The following is an 18415-nucleotide window of genomic DNA, read 5'->3' on the forward strand; positions in this document are numbered from 1 at the left end:
CTAAGACAATAATTCATGGTGTGTCTGAAATATTTCTCCAATATGAGTGATGAATTGGATAGAAAAACATTTGTAAGGAGTAACAAACACAGTTTCAAAGGTGGAGTTCAGCAGCATCTGTGGAGGGAAATTGACAGTCAATGTTTTGGGTTCTGATCTTTGGAAAGAAAGAAGAGCTAGCCGGTATAAAAAGATGGGTTGGCGTGGAAGGGGTAGAAGAGCTAGCAGATAATAGGTGGATTTAGATGAGCAGTGTAAAAAGGCAGATGAGGGGGAGAGTGGGAAATGATATAAGATGCTGGGAGAGAAGGTAGGTATATGTGACAAAGGACGAAATTTGACAGGAGAGGACAGTGGACCGTGGAATAAAGGGAAAGGGGCGAGGAGAGGAACTGGAGAGAGGGATATGTGAGTGATAGACAGATCGAGAAGGCTGGAGAGGAGAAAGATAATGGATGATGGCTAAATTGGTAAGGAAGTAAAGGGGAAAAAGAGGGAAGTGGTTACCGAAGGTTAGAGAAATGGATGTTCATATGGTCAAGTTGGAGACCACCAAGGCGAAAAATGAGGTGCTGTTTCTCTAATCGCTGTCTAATCTTAAATTAGCAGTAGAGCAGGATGTAGTAGGTTTCTAGTATCTGGTCAAAGCACAACAGCATCATCACTTCAGAATCAGGTTTATTATTACTGGCATGTGACTTGGAATTTATTAACTTAGCAGAGGCAGTTCAATGCAATATATAATATAGAGAAAAAATAGATGAAATAATAAAAAATGATAAATAAATAAATCAATTACAGTATGCATATATTGAATAGATTAAAAACATGTGAAAAAACAGTAATACTGTATATTTTAAAAAGATTGAGGTAGTGTCCAAAGTTCAATGTCCATTTAGGAATTGGATGGCAGAAGGGAAGAAGCTGTTCCTGAATCACTGAGTGTGTGTCTTCAGGCTTCTGTACCTCCTTCCTGAAGTTAACAGTGAGAAAAAGCATGCCCTGGGTGCTGGAGGTCTTTAATAATGGACATTGCCTTTCTGAGATATCGCTCTCTGAAGATCTCCTGGGTACTTTATAGGCTAATACCCAAGATGGAGCTGACTAGATTTACAACCCTCTGCAGTTTCTTTCAGTCCTGTGCAGCCATACCAGACAGTAATGCAGACTGTCAGAATGCTTCCTAAGCAGATTGAGGCATGTGAGTCTCCCCACTCCCCCTCCCACTATTTTAACCAATTTTTACAGGAGCACCAGAAGAGTATCCTAACTAACTGCATCACCATCTGGCATGGGAATTGCAAGGCATCTGACCACTAGTCCCTACAAGGGATTGTAAGGACTGCTGAGAGGATCTCTTCCACCCATTAGACATATTTATCTGGAATGCTGCATTTGTAGGGCTCTTGGTATTGACAATGATCCCTCCCATCCGTCCAACAATCTCATTTAACCCTACCATCATGCAGGAGGTACCGTAGCATTGGGACAGGGCCTGTTAGGATGGTTAACAGCTTCTTCCTCCTGGCCATAAAACTACTGAACTCCTTCCCATTACCCATATGAAGTGCCAGTAGCATTATATTGTTTACTTTTTAATTTGTATCATATATGCACTTTATTATTTGTTAATTTATTTGTGACAGTATTCATTTATGTGTTATGTGTGAGTTGTTCTGTGGAATTCTAAGAATATATAGAGAGCTATTTTGATAATATTTCTGAATAACTAACGTTAAGGAAATTATACAAAGAACATGTTTAATAAACCTTGTATTGGAGAATTAAGATGGACATTCAACATATGATGATAATGCCCTCGGCACCTCTAATATGCTTTCTGAATTCTTTCCCTTTGACTCTTCACACTACCTTTTTAAAAAGATCTTTGAATCAGTAGAGCAGCAAGTGTTTTCATCTTTGGTTCCACTTTTAAATTTTGATATTTGGTTTAATTTATTTTAGATCTTGGAGCCCAAGCTATTTCGCTATGCCCACAAGCTGGAAGTACAACGAACTGATGGAATATTAAATCACCCTTCTCCGTTACCACATCTGTACTCTGTTTCCTACTATCAGTTATCAGAGGAATTGGCAAGGACTTACCCAGAGCTCACGATCTCAGTCTTCTCAGGTATAGTTCACTTGTTGCATCTGTGACAATTCCTCTCTTTCTTTTCTGAGAGATTATGGCGCAGTAACAGGCCCTTCTGGCCTTACTAGCCCACGGCTCCTAATTACATCATATGACTGATTAACCTACTAGTCTATATGTCTGGAATGTGGGAGGAAACCGGAGCACCTGGAGGAAACTTGTGCAGTCACAGGGAGAACATACAAACCCCTTACAGACAGTGGCGGAAATTGAACCTGGGTCGCTGGTGCTGTAACCCTTTTTATTAACTGTTACACTACAGTGCAGCCCTTTGTGGAAGCAGTATTTCAAATTTGCTTAAGGTTATCATTCTTGAAAAGTCATTTATTTTGTGCCTATTTTTAAAAAACTTCATAAAGGTCTTTTTGCTTTTATTGCAAATAATGTTTTAATAGTTTTAAAAGAGTCTAATTAAATACTGCACTTACTATTATCATTGGCAAATTTGGTAAACTTTTATAAATGTACCATATTTTCATTAATTATAAATATCTTATTTAGGCTTTTTACATTTCAGATTATTACATATAATCTTGATTATAAGTCAATATAAAATATTCATAACTGGTATAACGATGGCATGTTTACAAAAGTGTATGCAAATTTGACAATTTGAATATTCTTTTCATGTGAAAATGATAACTGCCTTGTGTTGCCAGAAGGGTTTGATTAAAAACATAAACAGTAATTCCCATGGATTTCAGTTCCTTAATGTTCTTCTAATTTTTGTCTGTGCTGTGCTCATTTTACAAGTATTGATTCAATTCAAGGTGTTTTGACTGACCACGTCATTTATCCAAGATGTATAGATCGCCAATGGAATCTATAGTATTCCATAAAGAACACAGACAGACATACTTTATTGATCACAAGGGAAATTGGGTTTTGTTACAGCCGCTTCAACCAAGAATAGTGAAGAAATATAGCAATATAAAACCATAAATAATTAAATAAAATAAGTTAATCATGCCAAGTGGAATTAAGTCCAGGACCAGCCTATTGGCTCAGGGTGTCTGACACTTTGAGGGAAGAGTTGTAAAGTTTGATGGCCACAGGTAGGAATGACTTCCTATGACGTTCAATGTTACATCTCAGTGGAATGAGTCTCTGGCTGAATGTACTCCTGTGCCTAACCAGTACATTATGGAGTGGATGGGAGTCATTGTCCAAGATGGCATGCAACTTGGACAGCATCCTCTTTTCAGACACCACCGTCAGAGAGTCCAGTTCCACACCCACAACACCACTGTCCTTACGAATGAGTTTGTTGATTCTGTTGGTGTCTGCTACCCTCAGCCTGCTGCCCCAGCACACAACAGTAAACATGATAGCACTGGCCACCACAGCCTCGTAGAACATCCTCAGCATCGTCCGGCAGATGTTAAAGGACCTCAGTCTCCTCAGGAAGTAGAGACCGCTCTGACCCTTCTTGTAGACAGCCTCAGTGTTCTTTGACCAGTCCAGTTTATTGTCCATTCGTATCCCCAGGTATTCATAATCCTCCACCATATCCACGCTGACCCCTTGGATGGAAGCAGGGGTCACCGGTGCCTTAGCCCTGCTCAGGTCCACCACCAGCTCCTTAGTCTTTTTCACATTAAGCTGCAGATGATTCTGCTCACACCATGTGACAAAGTTTCCCACCGTAGCCCTGTACTCAGCCTCATCTCCCTTGCTGATGCATCCAACTATGGCAGAGTCATCAGAAAACTTCTGAAGATGGCAAGACTCTGTGTTGTAGTTGAAGTCCGAGGTGTAGATGGTGAAGAGAAAGGGAGACAGGACAGTCCCCTGTGGAGCCCCAGTGCTGCTGACCACTCTGTCTGACACACAGTGTTGACACACGTACTGTGGTCTGCCAGTCAGGTAATCAATAATCCATGACACCAGGGAAGCATCCACCTGCATCACTGTCAGCTTCTCACCCAGCAGAGCAGGGCGGATGGTGTTGTACGCACTGGAGAAGTCAAAAAATATGACCCTCACAGTGCTCGCCGCTGTGACACAGAAGACCTCCTCAACCACGGCACTGTCCTTGACATGAGTGTCCTAGACACTCAGCTACTCCACAGGGAATTCCATCCATCTGGAGCAGGGGTTTCCAACCTGGAGTCCACAGACCCCTTGCTTAATTGTATTGGTCTGTGACATAAAAGAAGCTTGGGAATACTTGATCTCGAGTAATATAGGGCATGATCTTCACTGTGTGACTACTCCAAGAAAACTATAGGCAAAGGACAATGCCAATTGCTATTTATCTTCTTAAATCTCAATAAAGACCTTACCTCCACCAATCAGAAGGGCCTATGAAGTACTTCAAATTTGATTGTCCAAGGAAATTTATCTCTGAATACATTTGCTCCAAGACGCTATGGAAGTTGTATTGACCCAATACTTCTCTCAATCTTTCTCACCTCAGTGTTGAAACTTTTCTTCAATAACCTTCAAGTTGGAGCAGAGCTAATTCCTGTAACTAATTAGAAAATGTTCAAACTGAGATAGGTGAACTCCAGAACCAAGCAGATAAAGCTTGCATTTGCACATACTCAGAAGCTTTATCAGTTAGTGCCCAAGGTAATATCAGTTCATTCACTGAAGCATGCAAGTATGAGCCTCACATTCAATGTCTGCAAGTTCTTTGCCCATCTACTCCCTCCACCCATCTGTCCACTACCATGCTGCCCTCTGATAATGAAGGTTCACAAGCTCCTGGAAAGCTGGACTGCTCTCATTTCAGAAGCCACCTCTCAGCAAAGCAGAAATTGATAATAAATTTTATGGCAGCTTAAAAACACCAGCACAGCCTTTGCTCAGTTGAGAGGAAAGATGTATTTGAAAATCAAAACCTCAACCTATATAAAGCTATGGTCTGCTGGGCAGCAGTAATCCCTGTTTCTGAGACCTGGATCACCTACAGCAAGCCTCTCAAGCTAAGTACTGGAAAAAAAAGTATCATCAACATTGTCTTTGGAAAATCTTCCAAATTCACTGAAAGATTGAATGAAACAACATCAGAATCCACTTCCAGGCCAATATTGCCAGCACTTAGGCCATGGTTACTGAGTCAGCTGTCATACCCAATATTTTGACTTGCAAAACAAGCATTCCATTCTATGCTCTTTTGTGAGAGGAAATGACCTAATAGCCAGGTATAAAGAGTTATTGAAATGCACAAAGCTTCCTTGAAGAAGTACATCATCACTGGCGTCTTGAGAACCTCTGGCCTATGACTTCTCATGTGGATAAGGAACACGATGGGTGGTAATGAGTACCTTGGGGCCATGCAGTGGGACCATCATAAGCTTTGTGTATGTGACAGTTGAGGACATGTATGCACTCTTTCTTTCAGTCTCCTCCTTATGTGGAAGAGTCTGCAATTTTCATATTGGCTTTATAAGCCACCTCAAAACCAGAAGGGAAACAAGTTATTTCTGTCCCTGAGAAGATGTGGTTTGTTTTTGCTCAAACCAGTATTACTAATATGATACAGTACTTCTAAAAATGTTTATAATTGGAATTAAGGAGATTGAGAGGGGATCTGATTGCAACATATAAGATTATTAAGGGATTGGAAAAGATAGAGGCAGGAAATATGTTCCAGATGCTGGGAGAGTCCAGTACCAGAGGGCATGGTTTGAGAATAAGGGGTAGGTCATTTAGGACAGAGTTAAGGAAAAACTTCTTCTCCCAGAGAGTTGTGGGGGTCTGGAATGCACTGCCTCAGAAGGTAGTGGAGGCCAATTCTCTGGATGCTTTCAAGAAGGAGCTAGATAGGTATCTTATGGATAGGGGAATCAAGGGATATGGGGACAAGGCAGGAACCGGGTATTGATAGTAGATGATCAGCCATGATCTCAAAATGGCAGTGCAGGCTCGAAGGGCCGAATGGTCTACTTCTGCACCTATTGTCTATTGTAGGTGTTTTAGGAAATTACTGAATTGACTTTAGAAAATTTGGTATTGAATTACGGTACTGTTTTAATCCACAGAAGTCAGTCACAGAATCCAAACAGCACACCCTGCTGGTCGGCAAGTGATGCTGCACTACCTTCTGCCCTGGATGAATAACATTGAATTGGTAGATTTCAAACCCTTGCCTTCCGCAAAGACTATGGATGAAGCTGACGCAGTTTACATGAAAGACAGGGAAATGATGACTAACAGCAGGCGCTGGCTGAAAGGGGAAGGTTGGGGATCTCCACAAGCTACTATCATGGTGCTAAATAACCTGATGTATATGACAGCAAAAGTAAGCATAATAATATTGTTTTCTTTTCAAAGGAAGTTTGCAATATCATAAAAAGTATTAATCAAAGAATGCATAATGATTCATTAAATATCAAAAGTTTTATTGCATGAAAAGGTTGTGATTTTTAAATATGGTGGAACAGGTTTTTACTCTGAGATTCCTTACCAGTTATAATATTCTTGATTTTGTCAGTCATTTCCTCAAACCTTTAGGTTGAGTACAGAAATAGGTTTGGCAAGATTTGTGATCATCTTAACCATAATTATAGAAACATTAATAGATCTGTGGTGCCATGATGTATGAAATTACTGTTTTTTTTTATGGAGTGATTTCTAAAATCTGTATTTTTGGGAAAGAATAGAATGGATTCCGGATAATTGAGACCAGTACATTCTTGGCTCAATTAAGTGGCTGCCCCAATTAGCTAAAATTTCATGAAAATAGTTTAGAAGGTATAAAAAAAGACAAACTACTATTTCACTGAGTAACAAATTATGCATTTTAAGTGTAATACAAAACAAATTGGAACACTATCAATATTGCTACAGTATTATAAGACTGTGTATTAATTCCTAATAATTATCAACAGAGCAATTCATCCGGTGTACGCTGAGGTGTTCTTTGGATTGACTGTAAATGAACAAATTAGCACAGACACCTAGTGTAGATAGTGGACTACCTTCATAAAATCCTTTCAATGGTTGCATTCTCCGAATCTTCATTTTCACTGTAACATTCAAGATGATTGTTGATACCTTCAAATTCTTCATAGTCCCTAATTTTTTGAAGTAGTGAAATCATTTCGTTTTCATTCCTGGCTCTTTCTAGCATCTCCAAGCCTGAATCTTACCAACTGTCAGTGGGGAAAAAAGTTACTGAGTTTTGAACCCAAGCACATGCAACTGATGTTATTTTAAAACTGTTCACTCTAAACATCTTGTAGACGGCCACACAAGTGCAAGCAACTGGCACTATTTAGAAACTGTTTGGCAATAGTCCCCTGTCCCATTAATGCAGTATAGTGTCTCAAATAAATGAAGGGAATCCCAGCTATTTTCTCAATTAGTTTTTGTTGCTTAGGAGCTATCACAAATAAGCAGCTGCCTTGAATAACCGATGGCCCAATTAAGTGGAATCCACTATTTTGTATCCCTAAGTTCAGTTATATCAGAATCGGGTTTATTACCACCAGCATGTGACGTGAAATTTGTTAACTTAGCAGCAGCAGTTCATAGCAGAGAGAGGAAAAAAAATAAAATAAAAATAGTAATAAATAAACAAGTAAATCAATTACGTATATTAAATAGATTAAAAAACGTGCAAAAACAGAAACACTATGTTTTTTTAAAAAAGCGAGGTAGTATCCAAAGATTCAATATCCATTTAGGAATCAGATGGCAGAGGGGAAGAAGCTGTTCCTGAATCGCTGAGTGTGTGCCTTCAGGCTTCTGTACCTCCTACCTGATGGTAACAGTAAGAAAAAGGCATCCCCTGGATGCTGGAGGTCCTTAATAACGGCCGTTGCCTTTCTGAGACGGTACTCCCTGAAGATGTCCTGGGTACTTCGTACTGGGTACTAGTTGGCATATCTCACTCCTGAACATCCTCTCACCACCACCTGAAATTCTACCAATAATGGTTATATTGTCAGCAAATTTATAGATGGCATTTGAGCTATGCTTAGCCACACAGTCGTGTATATAGAGAGTAGAGTAGTGGGCTAAGCACACGCCCCTGAGGTGCGCCAGTGTTGATCGTCAGTAAGGAGGATATGTTATTACCAATCTGCACAGATTGTCGTCTTCCGGTTAGGAAGTTGAGGATCCAATTGCAGAGGGAGGTTCAGAGGCCCAGTTATAATTATTAATAATGCCAAATCTTTGGGACTGGCAACATTTCCATGTTATAATCTCTATTTGATATGCAACCACAATGATGCAAATTAATTCTTTTAGTATGTCAAAATTGATAATGAAAGTACACATTGTCCTGATTGTGAATGTTCCTTTCCTGCCAGAGTTTATAGTCTATTTTTTTGTTAATGTTTAATTAATTTGTCCTTGACAGTATGGTGATGAGCTGGCATGGTCAGAGATAGAGAATGTGTGGACAACACTGGCAGACAGCTGGCCCAAAAACCTGAAAATAATTCTGCACTTCCTTATCAGCATGTGTGGTGTGACAAGTGAGCCCAGCCTTTTGCCTTATGTAAGTAAATGTCATGGTGTCTAAATTACTTGTTACGTCCAATTGTCCTCATGCATTTGTTTGCAATGTGTAATTAACACTTGTAAATCAGTACATAATTATTTTACAGATTTTCCTTCATGCAGAGAAGTGCTTTTTCACAGTACATTTTTTATTTGTATTTCTTTTAAATGGATGTTGGAATTTTTTTAATCAGTTTGTAAATGTGGTTTTCTTTGTTTTTTATCCATGAGTGTTGATCAATTGAGTAAAGTTGAGCAGCAAAAGGGGCTACAGCATGATATGCAATCTGTGTTTTATTGTTTAGGAAGGTGCAATCTCCTTCACTTGTATATTTTCACCTTGGTGTTCATTTACTATTTTCATAAGGTCTGCATGTCATTTTACTGGAAACAATGTAAGAATTATTAGAAATAAGAAGGACCCTTTAGGCCTACCAAACCAATCTTCCTTTGAAGTCAACATCCACCAAGTTGGTTTGTTTTTAATCTCATTATTTTTGTAAAGCTTAATGTATCACAAATAAGATGATATATATCAACATAATAGTATTTTTCACGATAATTTTCTCCTCTTAATTATATGTTTACTTTTCTACATTTGCCCATTTACAACCTTCTGTTTTGCCTTAGGCTAATGAGCATAGGTTTTTGTCAGTGTTCTTATGAAGATAGCTCTGCAAATGTGGATGCTAAGACTGAGCTGATTATCCTTACAATTTCTCATTGCTCTCCAAGAACATGAACATATAATGTAGGTTACCTTCTGTTTAATATATGTAATTTGTAATATATGCAGAATTAGCTCTCTTTACACTGATTCAGAAACAGAGCAGGAATTTACTGGTTGACCTTTGCCTTGACGTCGCACATGATGAAGACCATGGAGCGGCTGATAATACAGAATCTGAGGCCACAAACCAGGCACGCCCAGGATCCTCTTCAGTTTGCATATAAGGAGAAGGTGGGAGTGGAGGATGCTATCACGTATTTGCTGCACAAATCACTCTCTTACCTAGAGGGGGTCAGTTGTGCTGTGAGGATTACATTCCTTGACTTCTCTAGTGCCTTTAACACCATCCAGCCCAAGATCTTAAGGCACAAACTAACGGAGATGGGAGTAGACTCTCACATGGTGGATTGGATAGTGGACTACTTGACAGATAGACCTCAGTATGTGCGGTTGGGAGACTGTAGGTCTGACACGGTGGTCAGCAGCACAGGGGCGCCGCAGGGAACCGTACTCTCTCCGGTCCTGTTCACCCTGTACACATCAGACTTCCAATATAACTCAGAGTCCTGCCATGTGCAGAAGTTCGCTGATGACACGGCCATAGTGGGGTGTGTCAGGAATGGACAGGAGGAGGAGTATAGGAAACTGATACAGGACTTTGTGATATGGTGCAACTCAAACTACCTGCGTCTCAATATCACCAAGACCAAGGAGATGGTGGTGGACTTTAGGAGATCTAGGCCTCATATGGAGCCAGTGATCATTAATGGAGAACGTGTGGAGCAGGTTAAGACCTACAAGTATCTGGGAGTACAGTTAGACGAGAAGCTTGACTGGACTGCCAACACAGATGCCTTGTGCAGGAAGGCACAGAGTTGAATGTACTTCCTAAGAAGGTTGGCGTCATTCAATGTCTGTAGTGAGATGCTGAAGATGTTCTATAGGTCAGTTGTGGAGAGTGCCCTCTTCTTTGTGGTGGCATGTTGGGGAGGAAGCATTAAGAAGAGGGACGCCTCACGTCTTAATAAGCTGGTAAGGAAGGCGGGCTCTGTCGTGGGCAAAGTACTGGAGAGTTTAACATCGGTAGCTGAGCGAAGGGCACTGAGTAGGCTACGGTCAATTATGGATAACTCTGAACATCCTCTACATAGCACCATCCAGAGACAGAGAAGCAGTTTCAGCGACAGGTTACTATCGATGCAATGCTCCTCAGACAGGATGAAGAGGTCAATACTCCCCAATGCCATTAGGCTTTACAATTCTACCGCCAGGACTTAAGAACTTTTTAAAAGCTATTAATGCTTTTTGAGACGGTGATTTAGATGCATATCATATTTTTTTTACTGAGTTAAGTATTGTATGTAATTAGTTTTGCTACAGCAAGTGTATGGGACATTGGAAAAAAAGTTGAATTTCCCCATGGGGATGAATAAAGTATCTATCTATCTATCTATCTATCTGTCTATCTGTCTATCTGTCTATCTGTCTATCTGTCTATCTGTCTATCTGTCTATCTGTCCTATCTATTCTATCTATCTATCTATTCTATCTATCTATCTATTCTATCTATCTATCACATTTATCCATTGTTGGCCAATATTCTGAACCAACACCCCACAACAAAGTATGTCACTAAGGTTTGTGTAATCTTTGATTATAATTGCCTGTGTGTTGCAGCAGTGACTACATTTTATAATGAGTACACTGAGTTGGGTGTAAAGTACAAAGAACATCCTGATATTTCCTTTTATACAATCCAATGCTGAAGCCATTCTGGATGCAGTTCAATGTTCCATATCATCTTTACTCGTGATTCTTAGTTAAGTATTGCTTCACTATAGGGTGAATGCCATCAAGCAAGATTGAAACTGACTGTCTATCATCATGATAAATAATAACTGAGGCAGCACTGTAGCATAGCAGTTAGTGTAATACTATTATAGCAACAGCAACCTGGGTTCAACTCCACCGTTGTTTGTAAAGAGTCTGTACATCCTACCCCGTGTCTGCGTGGGTTTCATCCAGATGCTCTGGTTTCCTTTGCATTCCAGTGGCATACAGTTTAGTAGTTCAACATGGTGTAATTGGATGGTCTGGGCTCATTGGGGCAAAGGACCTGTTACTGTGAGGTAAAATTACCTGAATTGTCTGTGTTTACTGGAATTTTAAACCATTCAATTAGTGGGCATACTTTATTAGAGAACTCAATATTTACATTTGAAAGTCAAGCTGAGGAAGAAAACCTTTACAGATGTTGGATGCAAATGAAACAATAGAATGGATTATAGGAAGAGAACTGGCAGTATGTAATCTATTGAAGTATTCTTTTATGAAAATCTTCATTTCTAATAAAAAAATGAAGAGCAAGTTCTCCTAAAATTACTTACAGTATATCAGACAGATAATAAAGGTGACATAAGTCAACATTGTTTAATTGTATTATGATATTGTTGAAGGTAAGATGCTAAGTTGAGTATGAGTTGAATGGAATATCAGCTCAGAGTTAATTCTGTTATTGCCATGAAGTATTTGGCCTCAATATTCTAGCTCACGAAGGAAGGTAGAAAGTGATGCACTTCTCCAGAGATCACAAATTACTTCTTGATCGTAACTCTTTGTTGTGTCTTTGCAGATCAAAAAAGTAGTTGTCTATCTGGGGAGAGATAAAACAATGCAGTTGTTAGAGGAGCTGGTTGAAGAACTGCAGCTGACAGATCCAGTCAGCTCAGTGGTAATTCACATGGATAACCCACCCTACTATCGCATCACCTCTAGCCACAAGATCCCGTCTGTCACCTCAGGTAACCATGGTTTACCAGTATACAAAGGACAATGTTATTATTTCTAGTTTTGTGTAGTTATCATGAAAGATTGCTTGTTCTTTGTCTTCCAGTAGATAATTTTATTATTGTATTTTTAATTTAGAGATTTTTTATTATAAATTGAGATTGATCTTTTTCAGGCAACTCTTGCCCCATCCAGTTTCATTCTTTTTGTAATGTTTAGGAACCACTTCCAGTAGCAATACAATGGTGGCTGGACATGATGGTCATCAGGACAGTAAATTAGCGAAGGATCCTACGATTGAAGAAAAGTATGTACTTTAATTTAAAAAAAACATTTTCTGAGCATGTTATTTTTAACTAAGCAAGCTGGAGATATTGTCACTATTTTTCTTGCCTTTGATTTACTATTCCTGCAGTCTCTGCTTTTCAGTTCTTTCCCATAGGGGTTTCTCTCACTATCCTGGCCAGTAGTTATCCCTGAAGCAATTCCTACCTTACACAAAATATCAACATGGTACATCTTTTGCCTCCACAAACTGAAATCAATGGAAGAAATTCCCCATACCTGGTATAATCTGACATTGTTTGACCCACTGAGCTTTTCCCCTTCTGTTTTTTGTTCCAGATTCAGCAGTCTATTTTTTCTTAGAATTAAGAATCTGGTTGCCATTACTGTTTGTTGGCATTTATTCTTTGCGACTCATTCCTTATATTTCTTTAGTGGTTGCTCAAAAGCATTATTTCACTGGTTTACTTTAGACTGGGTAGAGATAGTGAAATTTATAGTGAGTGCAAGTTGTTATTCTCTTTTTTTCTTTTATTTTCTTAAACCTCTCACTTCTTTGACTGCTTGACTGTCTCATTAATCTCTTGAGTAGAGAAACACTAATAGATATCCTAGTGTGATTTAAGTGTTCGTCTCCCCTCTGTTCCTGTTGACCCTTCTCTACTGGCATTGAAAGTAGTGGGAATTTCCTGATGTGGTAATTGAACCTACAGGCTTCTGTTTTACCTGTCTGTCAGAATATTACTATCACTTCCAAAATCTTCAGTCCAAAGGTGATGAGAGACTTCTGTAAGTTGAAGCAAAAGTCAAAAACTTTTGCTATCTTGTTGAAGAGAACATTAACTTTGAAGTTAACTTCTTCCAAGTCATTGGTACAATTGTGCAAGTTTGTATTATAGTTCAAGATGTAGAAGTCTAAAGGGAGCATCACAGCAAGTGCTAAAGAATGTTCCAGTTGTAAAGGTTTGACACAAACTAGTCACTTCAAGATGTGACATACAAAATAAATGGAAGTGTGGACAGTGGGCATGTGAAGCAAGAGTAAGTGATAGAGTAGAGCTGTTGACATCTTCAGGAAGCAGAAATTCCATGAACACCAAAGTCCCAACCTTTCTCAGTTATTCACAAGTAATTCTACATAATATGGAATGAGAAGCTGCACAATTGCTTATCACTTGCACTGAAAAATCCACTCAAATGACTTGTGCTACATTATATTTCATGGGGAATTCTCTTCCACTGATTTCACCAGCAGAGACCAGCTTTAAAGGATGGCAACATTTTTAGATAAATGGCCTGACTTCTAATAACTTCGGATTATGTGGAAGGTGTCTAAACATCAGAAGAATCAAATATTTTAGCAATCTGTCAAAGTTTATTTGGAATGCTGTGGCTGAGATTTTCCACCCTGTTGAATTGGCATTTTAATTATATTTTCTCACTACGCATGTGGTGTCTCTGAATGTGTAGGTATTATTTCTTTGTTCACAGTGACAGTATCTGAATTAAGTTGATGACTCTGCAATGTTTGACTTCGTTGCAGTCTCAGAAACAGTGAACTATGGCTTCCAATGGTAAGCATCGTGTATGATGCTTAAATGCAAGTCTGGTTGAGGCATATTGGGAATTTGGTGATGTAGTGATGTGTCTGTGATGCAGCCGTTATAAAATGCCATTGAAGCAACAATCATTGACGTTCTCCACTATGGGATCATTAAACTCCATGCAGCATTCAAAGTCTTTGGGGCTTGCCTTCAAGGCTTTCTGCCCCCACTGCACAATGCTAGGATATGAGTTCACAGGTGCTGGGCCAGGTCAGGTGCTGTGCAAGATATGAACATTCCGGATGTAAATAACAATTGTATGGCTTCATATTTGCTTACTTCTTTTAACTATTTAGGTTTAGTTTCATTCTTAAAATTATTTTTCAGTATCCTTGTTAACTCAATTCATAAAAGTTTATTTTAGATGTCTAGGTCACGATTTTTACAGTTGGCAAAGCTGAAGATGGTCTTTGCTGGCTGTCAATCCTTTTGTGAGGCTTTCAGGTAGGCTATTGTGAAGACCATGTCTGTGGAGTTCAAAATGCTTGTACTGGCAAGATGAGTTTTCCAAATCTCACTTTGGTTAGGGGAGGGCCTGGAGGCACTGTTGATGGGGACTACTGGGCAGACAAGGTTTGGCCCAAGTTCGCCACGTTCACTCCTTCATTCAACAGTTAATTCTGCATCGTAGTTCCTTTATCCATTTTATGATGCTTTCATATTTAGACCCCAAGGCTTAAATCTTTGTTTCCAAGTTAGACATACAAGCATTTAAACATGGAATGTTCTCAAACTTAATTGACTATTTTTTCTATTTTATCAGTTATGGACACCTTGACATCTATGGTGGACTCAATGGTAACCTAAACCGGCAGCATCACCGGCTAGAATCTCGATACAGCAGCAGCTCTGGGGGATCCTATGAAGAGGAGAAGAGTATGTAAATTGGTTTCAAATCATGATGCAGAGCCTGGTTTGGTTTAAACCTTGAGTTTCCAGTGTGTTTGCCACTTGGGCTGAGTTGCTGGGCAGTTGGTGTTTCTTAAGGCTTACAACTACCGTAGATTCCGGACTACAGAGCGCACCTGATTTTAAGCCGCTGGCACTAATTTTAGAAATAAAATCATTTTTTTAAATGTAAAGGCCGCACCGGATTTTAGGCCGCACCGGATTTTCGGCCGCAGGTGTCCCACGTTGTAATATGAGATATTTACACAGAAAGATATTACACGTGAGGATTTTTTTAACTTTTAATTAAATCCATATGGTAACAAAAACAAATACATATTGCAAATGCTTTTTTTCCGAACCGTGCCCGTACGCGGCTACTTTTAAATATACGTTGCGTATACTTCTTTACTGAACAACATTCCAATATCTCCTAACGACTGGTAAAAAATATATATACTGCAGCCTACCAGGAAAAGTTATTGATACCTTTAACTTAAAAGCAGAGTTCGCTCAGATCCAAAGCCGCTCGCGTAATGCGCTCCCCCCTCCTTTCCGTTTCATCGCAAACGGCATTTAAAAGCAGATTTCGCTCGGATCCAAAGCCGCTCGCGTAATGCGCTCCCCCCCTCCTTTCCGTTTCATCGCAAACGGCATTTTCCCACAAGACACCGCGAAACCGGGTGTGTCGTCATAGCATCCCGCGATGTAGTACAGAAAACAAATATAGTTTAAACTAAGTAGGGTAGGTAGCACAATGCTTCGAGTGTTTTCCATGTTGATGAGGGTGAGTACAAATGACTGATTTACAATAATTTAATTGTGAAAGTGCGCTTGATTTATCGTACAATTTCATTGGACCTCTGTGAACTACTCATCAATTTTATTGGTCTACTGTTACGAGGCAAAATGTTTACGAGGCGGCATGAAAAAAACCTTGCATTAGCCGCTTCGGATTATTGGCCGCAAAGTTCAAAGCTGTTCAAAATGTGGGAAAAAAGTAGCGGCTTAAAATCCGGAATCTACGGTAAATGCTTGTAGTGATGGGGATAATAATTAGGATTGTGCAGACTGCATTCATACAGAACTGACGTTTTCAATGTTATGAACTTTAGCAGAATGCTATTTGGAAGGGAGAGTATATAATTTGAGAACAATTATATTCTGCATAGAATAATGTATATTAACATACTTGATAAGTGTCTGGGGATAAAGTTAAATCAACTATTTAAAGAACTTGTTGCTAACTCTACTGCTACATGTTGTGTGTTTAAAAGGTGATTCCATGCCAATGTATGCAAACTGGAGACTGAAAGTGATGGAATTCAACAAAGCAGAACCATTGCCGTTTCCTCCCTCAGGTGGAAGCTGGTCACCACTGGCTGATTATTTGCCCGAGACTGGTAACCCAGGTGTACCCTTACAGAGGTCAGTGAATACTAAAGCAATTACTCCAAGCCTCCTATAAAGCTAATTAATTGTAATATCCTGTTTGCAATACTACTGAATTCATATGCTGCTTTTGTTCAACAAAATGTTTACTTGGTGTTTGATCTGTATAGAACATATTTTGGCAAATTATATTTCTGGTTTGATTGTTAACATACAGTCTGAGTTAAATTTTGAATTATCACATGTTTTAATTTAAAATTTTGGATCATTAGATATTTTTGTAGTTTCAGCCTGTAAATCAATACAGTAGCCTTGTTAGTAGAATTGCTCCAGCAACTTGGGTTTAATTCTGACTTCCAGTGCTATCTGTGTGGAGTGTGCAATTTCTGTCTGTAACTGTGTGTGTTCTATCTGGGTACTCAGTTTCTTGTCATCCCAATAGGATTTTTGCAGGGTATGCAAGCAGGTGTTTGATGGTTGGTACATACTCAGGGTCTGTTTCTGGCTTAATGGTTCTCTCTGACTCTTCATCAAGTATTTAAACTTCCACTGGATTGTATTTGCGTTCCAAGGTTAATAAGCAAGTCAACGTTGCAAAAGCAAGTCAACCTTGCAGATCTTAAAACGTTAAAAAAAAAGTTGACAGAATGAAAGATGAGGACCCAGGTAAAATTTGATATTATTCTGTTAGATGCAAACATATGAATAAGCAAAGCAAATTTAGAAATCATCTTTATCTGCATTTCATAAGACCATGAGATATAGGAGCAGAATTACACCATTAGGCCTATTGAGTCTTCTCCACCGGTTCATCATGGCTGATCCATTTCCCTCGCAGTCCCAGTCTCCTGCCTTCACTCTGTATCTCTTCCTTCCCTGGCCAATCAAGAGTCTATGCAATCATCTCATTTTTGAGCTCAAAGTTATTTCCATTTTAAGCAGACCATCATGATTCCTTGTGAAGAAATGGGAATTAATTGACAGGCTGTGGTGGTGGCCTAATGGTAGTATTCTCCTAAAGGTGAGGCAGAGCAGTGAAACTTAGATAGATAGATAGATAGATACTTTATTCATCCCCATGGGGAAATTCAACTTTTTTTCCAATGTCCCATACACTTGTTGTAGCAAAACTAATTACATACAATACTTAACTCAGTAAAAAAATATGATATGCATCTAAATCACTATCTCAAAAAGCATTAATAATAGCTTTTAAAAAGTTCTTAAGTCCTGGCGGTAGAATTGTAAAGCCTAATGGCATTGGGGATTATTGACCTCTTCATCCTGTCTGAGGAGCATTGTATTTTGTCTGTCTTGGGTATTCTCCATTGTAGCTTCAAAGTATTCATTGTGATGTACCTATCCCTGACATAGGCAGTTTGTGCACATAGGAATTTACAAGGGAAGAAAGCAAACTAGAATCTTGGATTTATCTCCTGAAGAATTAATTAAAAAGGCCATTTTTTTTAGGTTACTGAATGTTTTCTGGCAAATTATTTCATTTTATGGAGGGTGTTTTTGTGTACCAAATACTATCCTCATACCTGATTAATCTGGGATGATTTGCCTTGCAATTATGTTGATTAAGGCTGCAATTGAGTGATGTCTTTTTCAGGAAAACTTGATGATATTGATGGACAGTTACATTCATGTGGTATTGAAAATCAAAGTAAATTCTTCTTGTTTATTTTCCAGGTGCAACATAGCTGTTATCCTTCTGACAGATCTTATAGTTGATCATAGTGTAAAGGTGGAATGGGGAAACTATATGCATCTTTTGCTTCATGCAATATTTATAGGTAACTCTGCTATGGAAGTGTTTTGTTTTGATGTGCTGTGCATAATGCTGAGTTAAAATGATGTTCAGAGTGATAATGATTTGCAGAGCGATTATGATGTGCATCCATAGCTCTCCATAGACAGGATTAGGCGGGATGTTAAAGAGAAACCAATGAAAAATAAAGTCAATTTGTTACTGCAGCAAGGTCACAGTACAAGGAGCATGTTTGTGAATTTTACAATACATTTTGTGATAGGAAAACCAAAATTTAAAAACAAAGAATATTTTGAGAGGGAGACAGTGTTCCCTTTTTGGATATATCTTGTTAAGGCATT

At 39.0% G+C, this 18415-nt stretch overlaps 1 protein-coding gene across 10 annotated transcripts in view; it reads left to right on the forward strand.

Annotated features, from left to right (window-relative positions):
- Positions 1 to 18415, forward strand: part of fryl (furry homolog, like) — a 333936-nt gene that overhangs the window by 219587 nt on the left and 95934 nt on the right. For all 10 annotated transcript variants that reach the window (XM_073064691.1, XM_073064693.1, XM_073064685.1 and 7 more), the window contains 8 exons: positions 1966 to 2134; positions 6145 to 6404; positions 8472 to 8612; positions 11977 to 12145; positions 12351 to 12438; positions 14784 to 14896; positions 16186 to 16336; positions 17996 to 18099. In XM_073064691.1, the coding sequence (XP_072920792.1) occupies positions 1966 to 2134; positions 6145 to 6404; positions 8472 to 8612; positions 11977 to 12145; positions 12351 to 12438; positions 14784 to 14896; positions 16186 to 16336; positions 17996 to 18099 (1195 nt within the window). The remainder of the gene's footprint in view (positions 1 to 1965; positions 2135 to 6144; positions 6405 to 8471; positions 8613 to 11976; positions 12146 to 12350; positions 12439 to 14783; positions 14897 to 16185; positions 16337 to 17995; positions 18100 to 18415) is intronic.

The sequence above is a fragment of the Hemitrygon akajei genome, chromosome 13 (assembly GCF_048418815.1).
Source record: "Hemitrygon akajei chromosome 13, sHemAka1.3, whole genome shotgun sequence".
NCBI lineage: Eukaryota > Metazoa > Chordata > Chondrichthyes > Myliobatiformes > Dasyatidae > Hemitrygon > Hemitrygon akajei.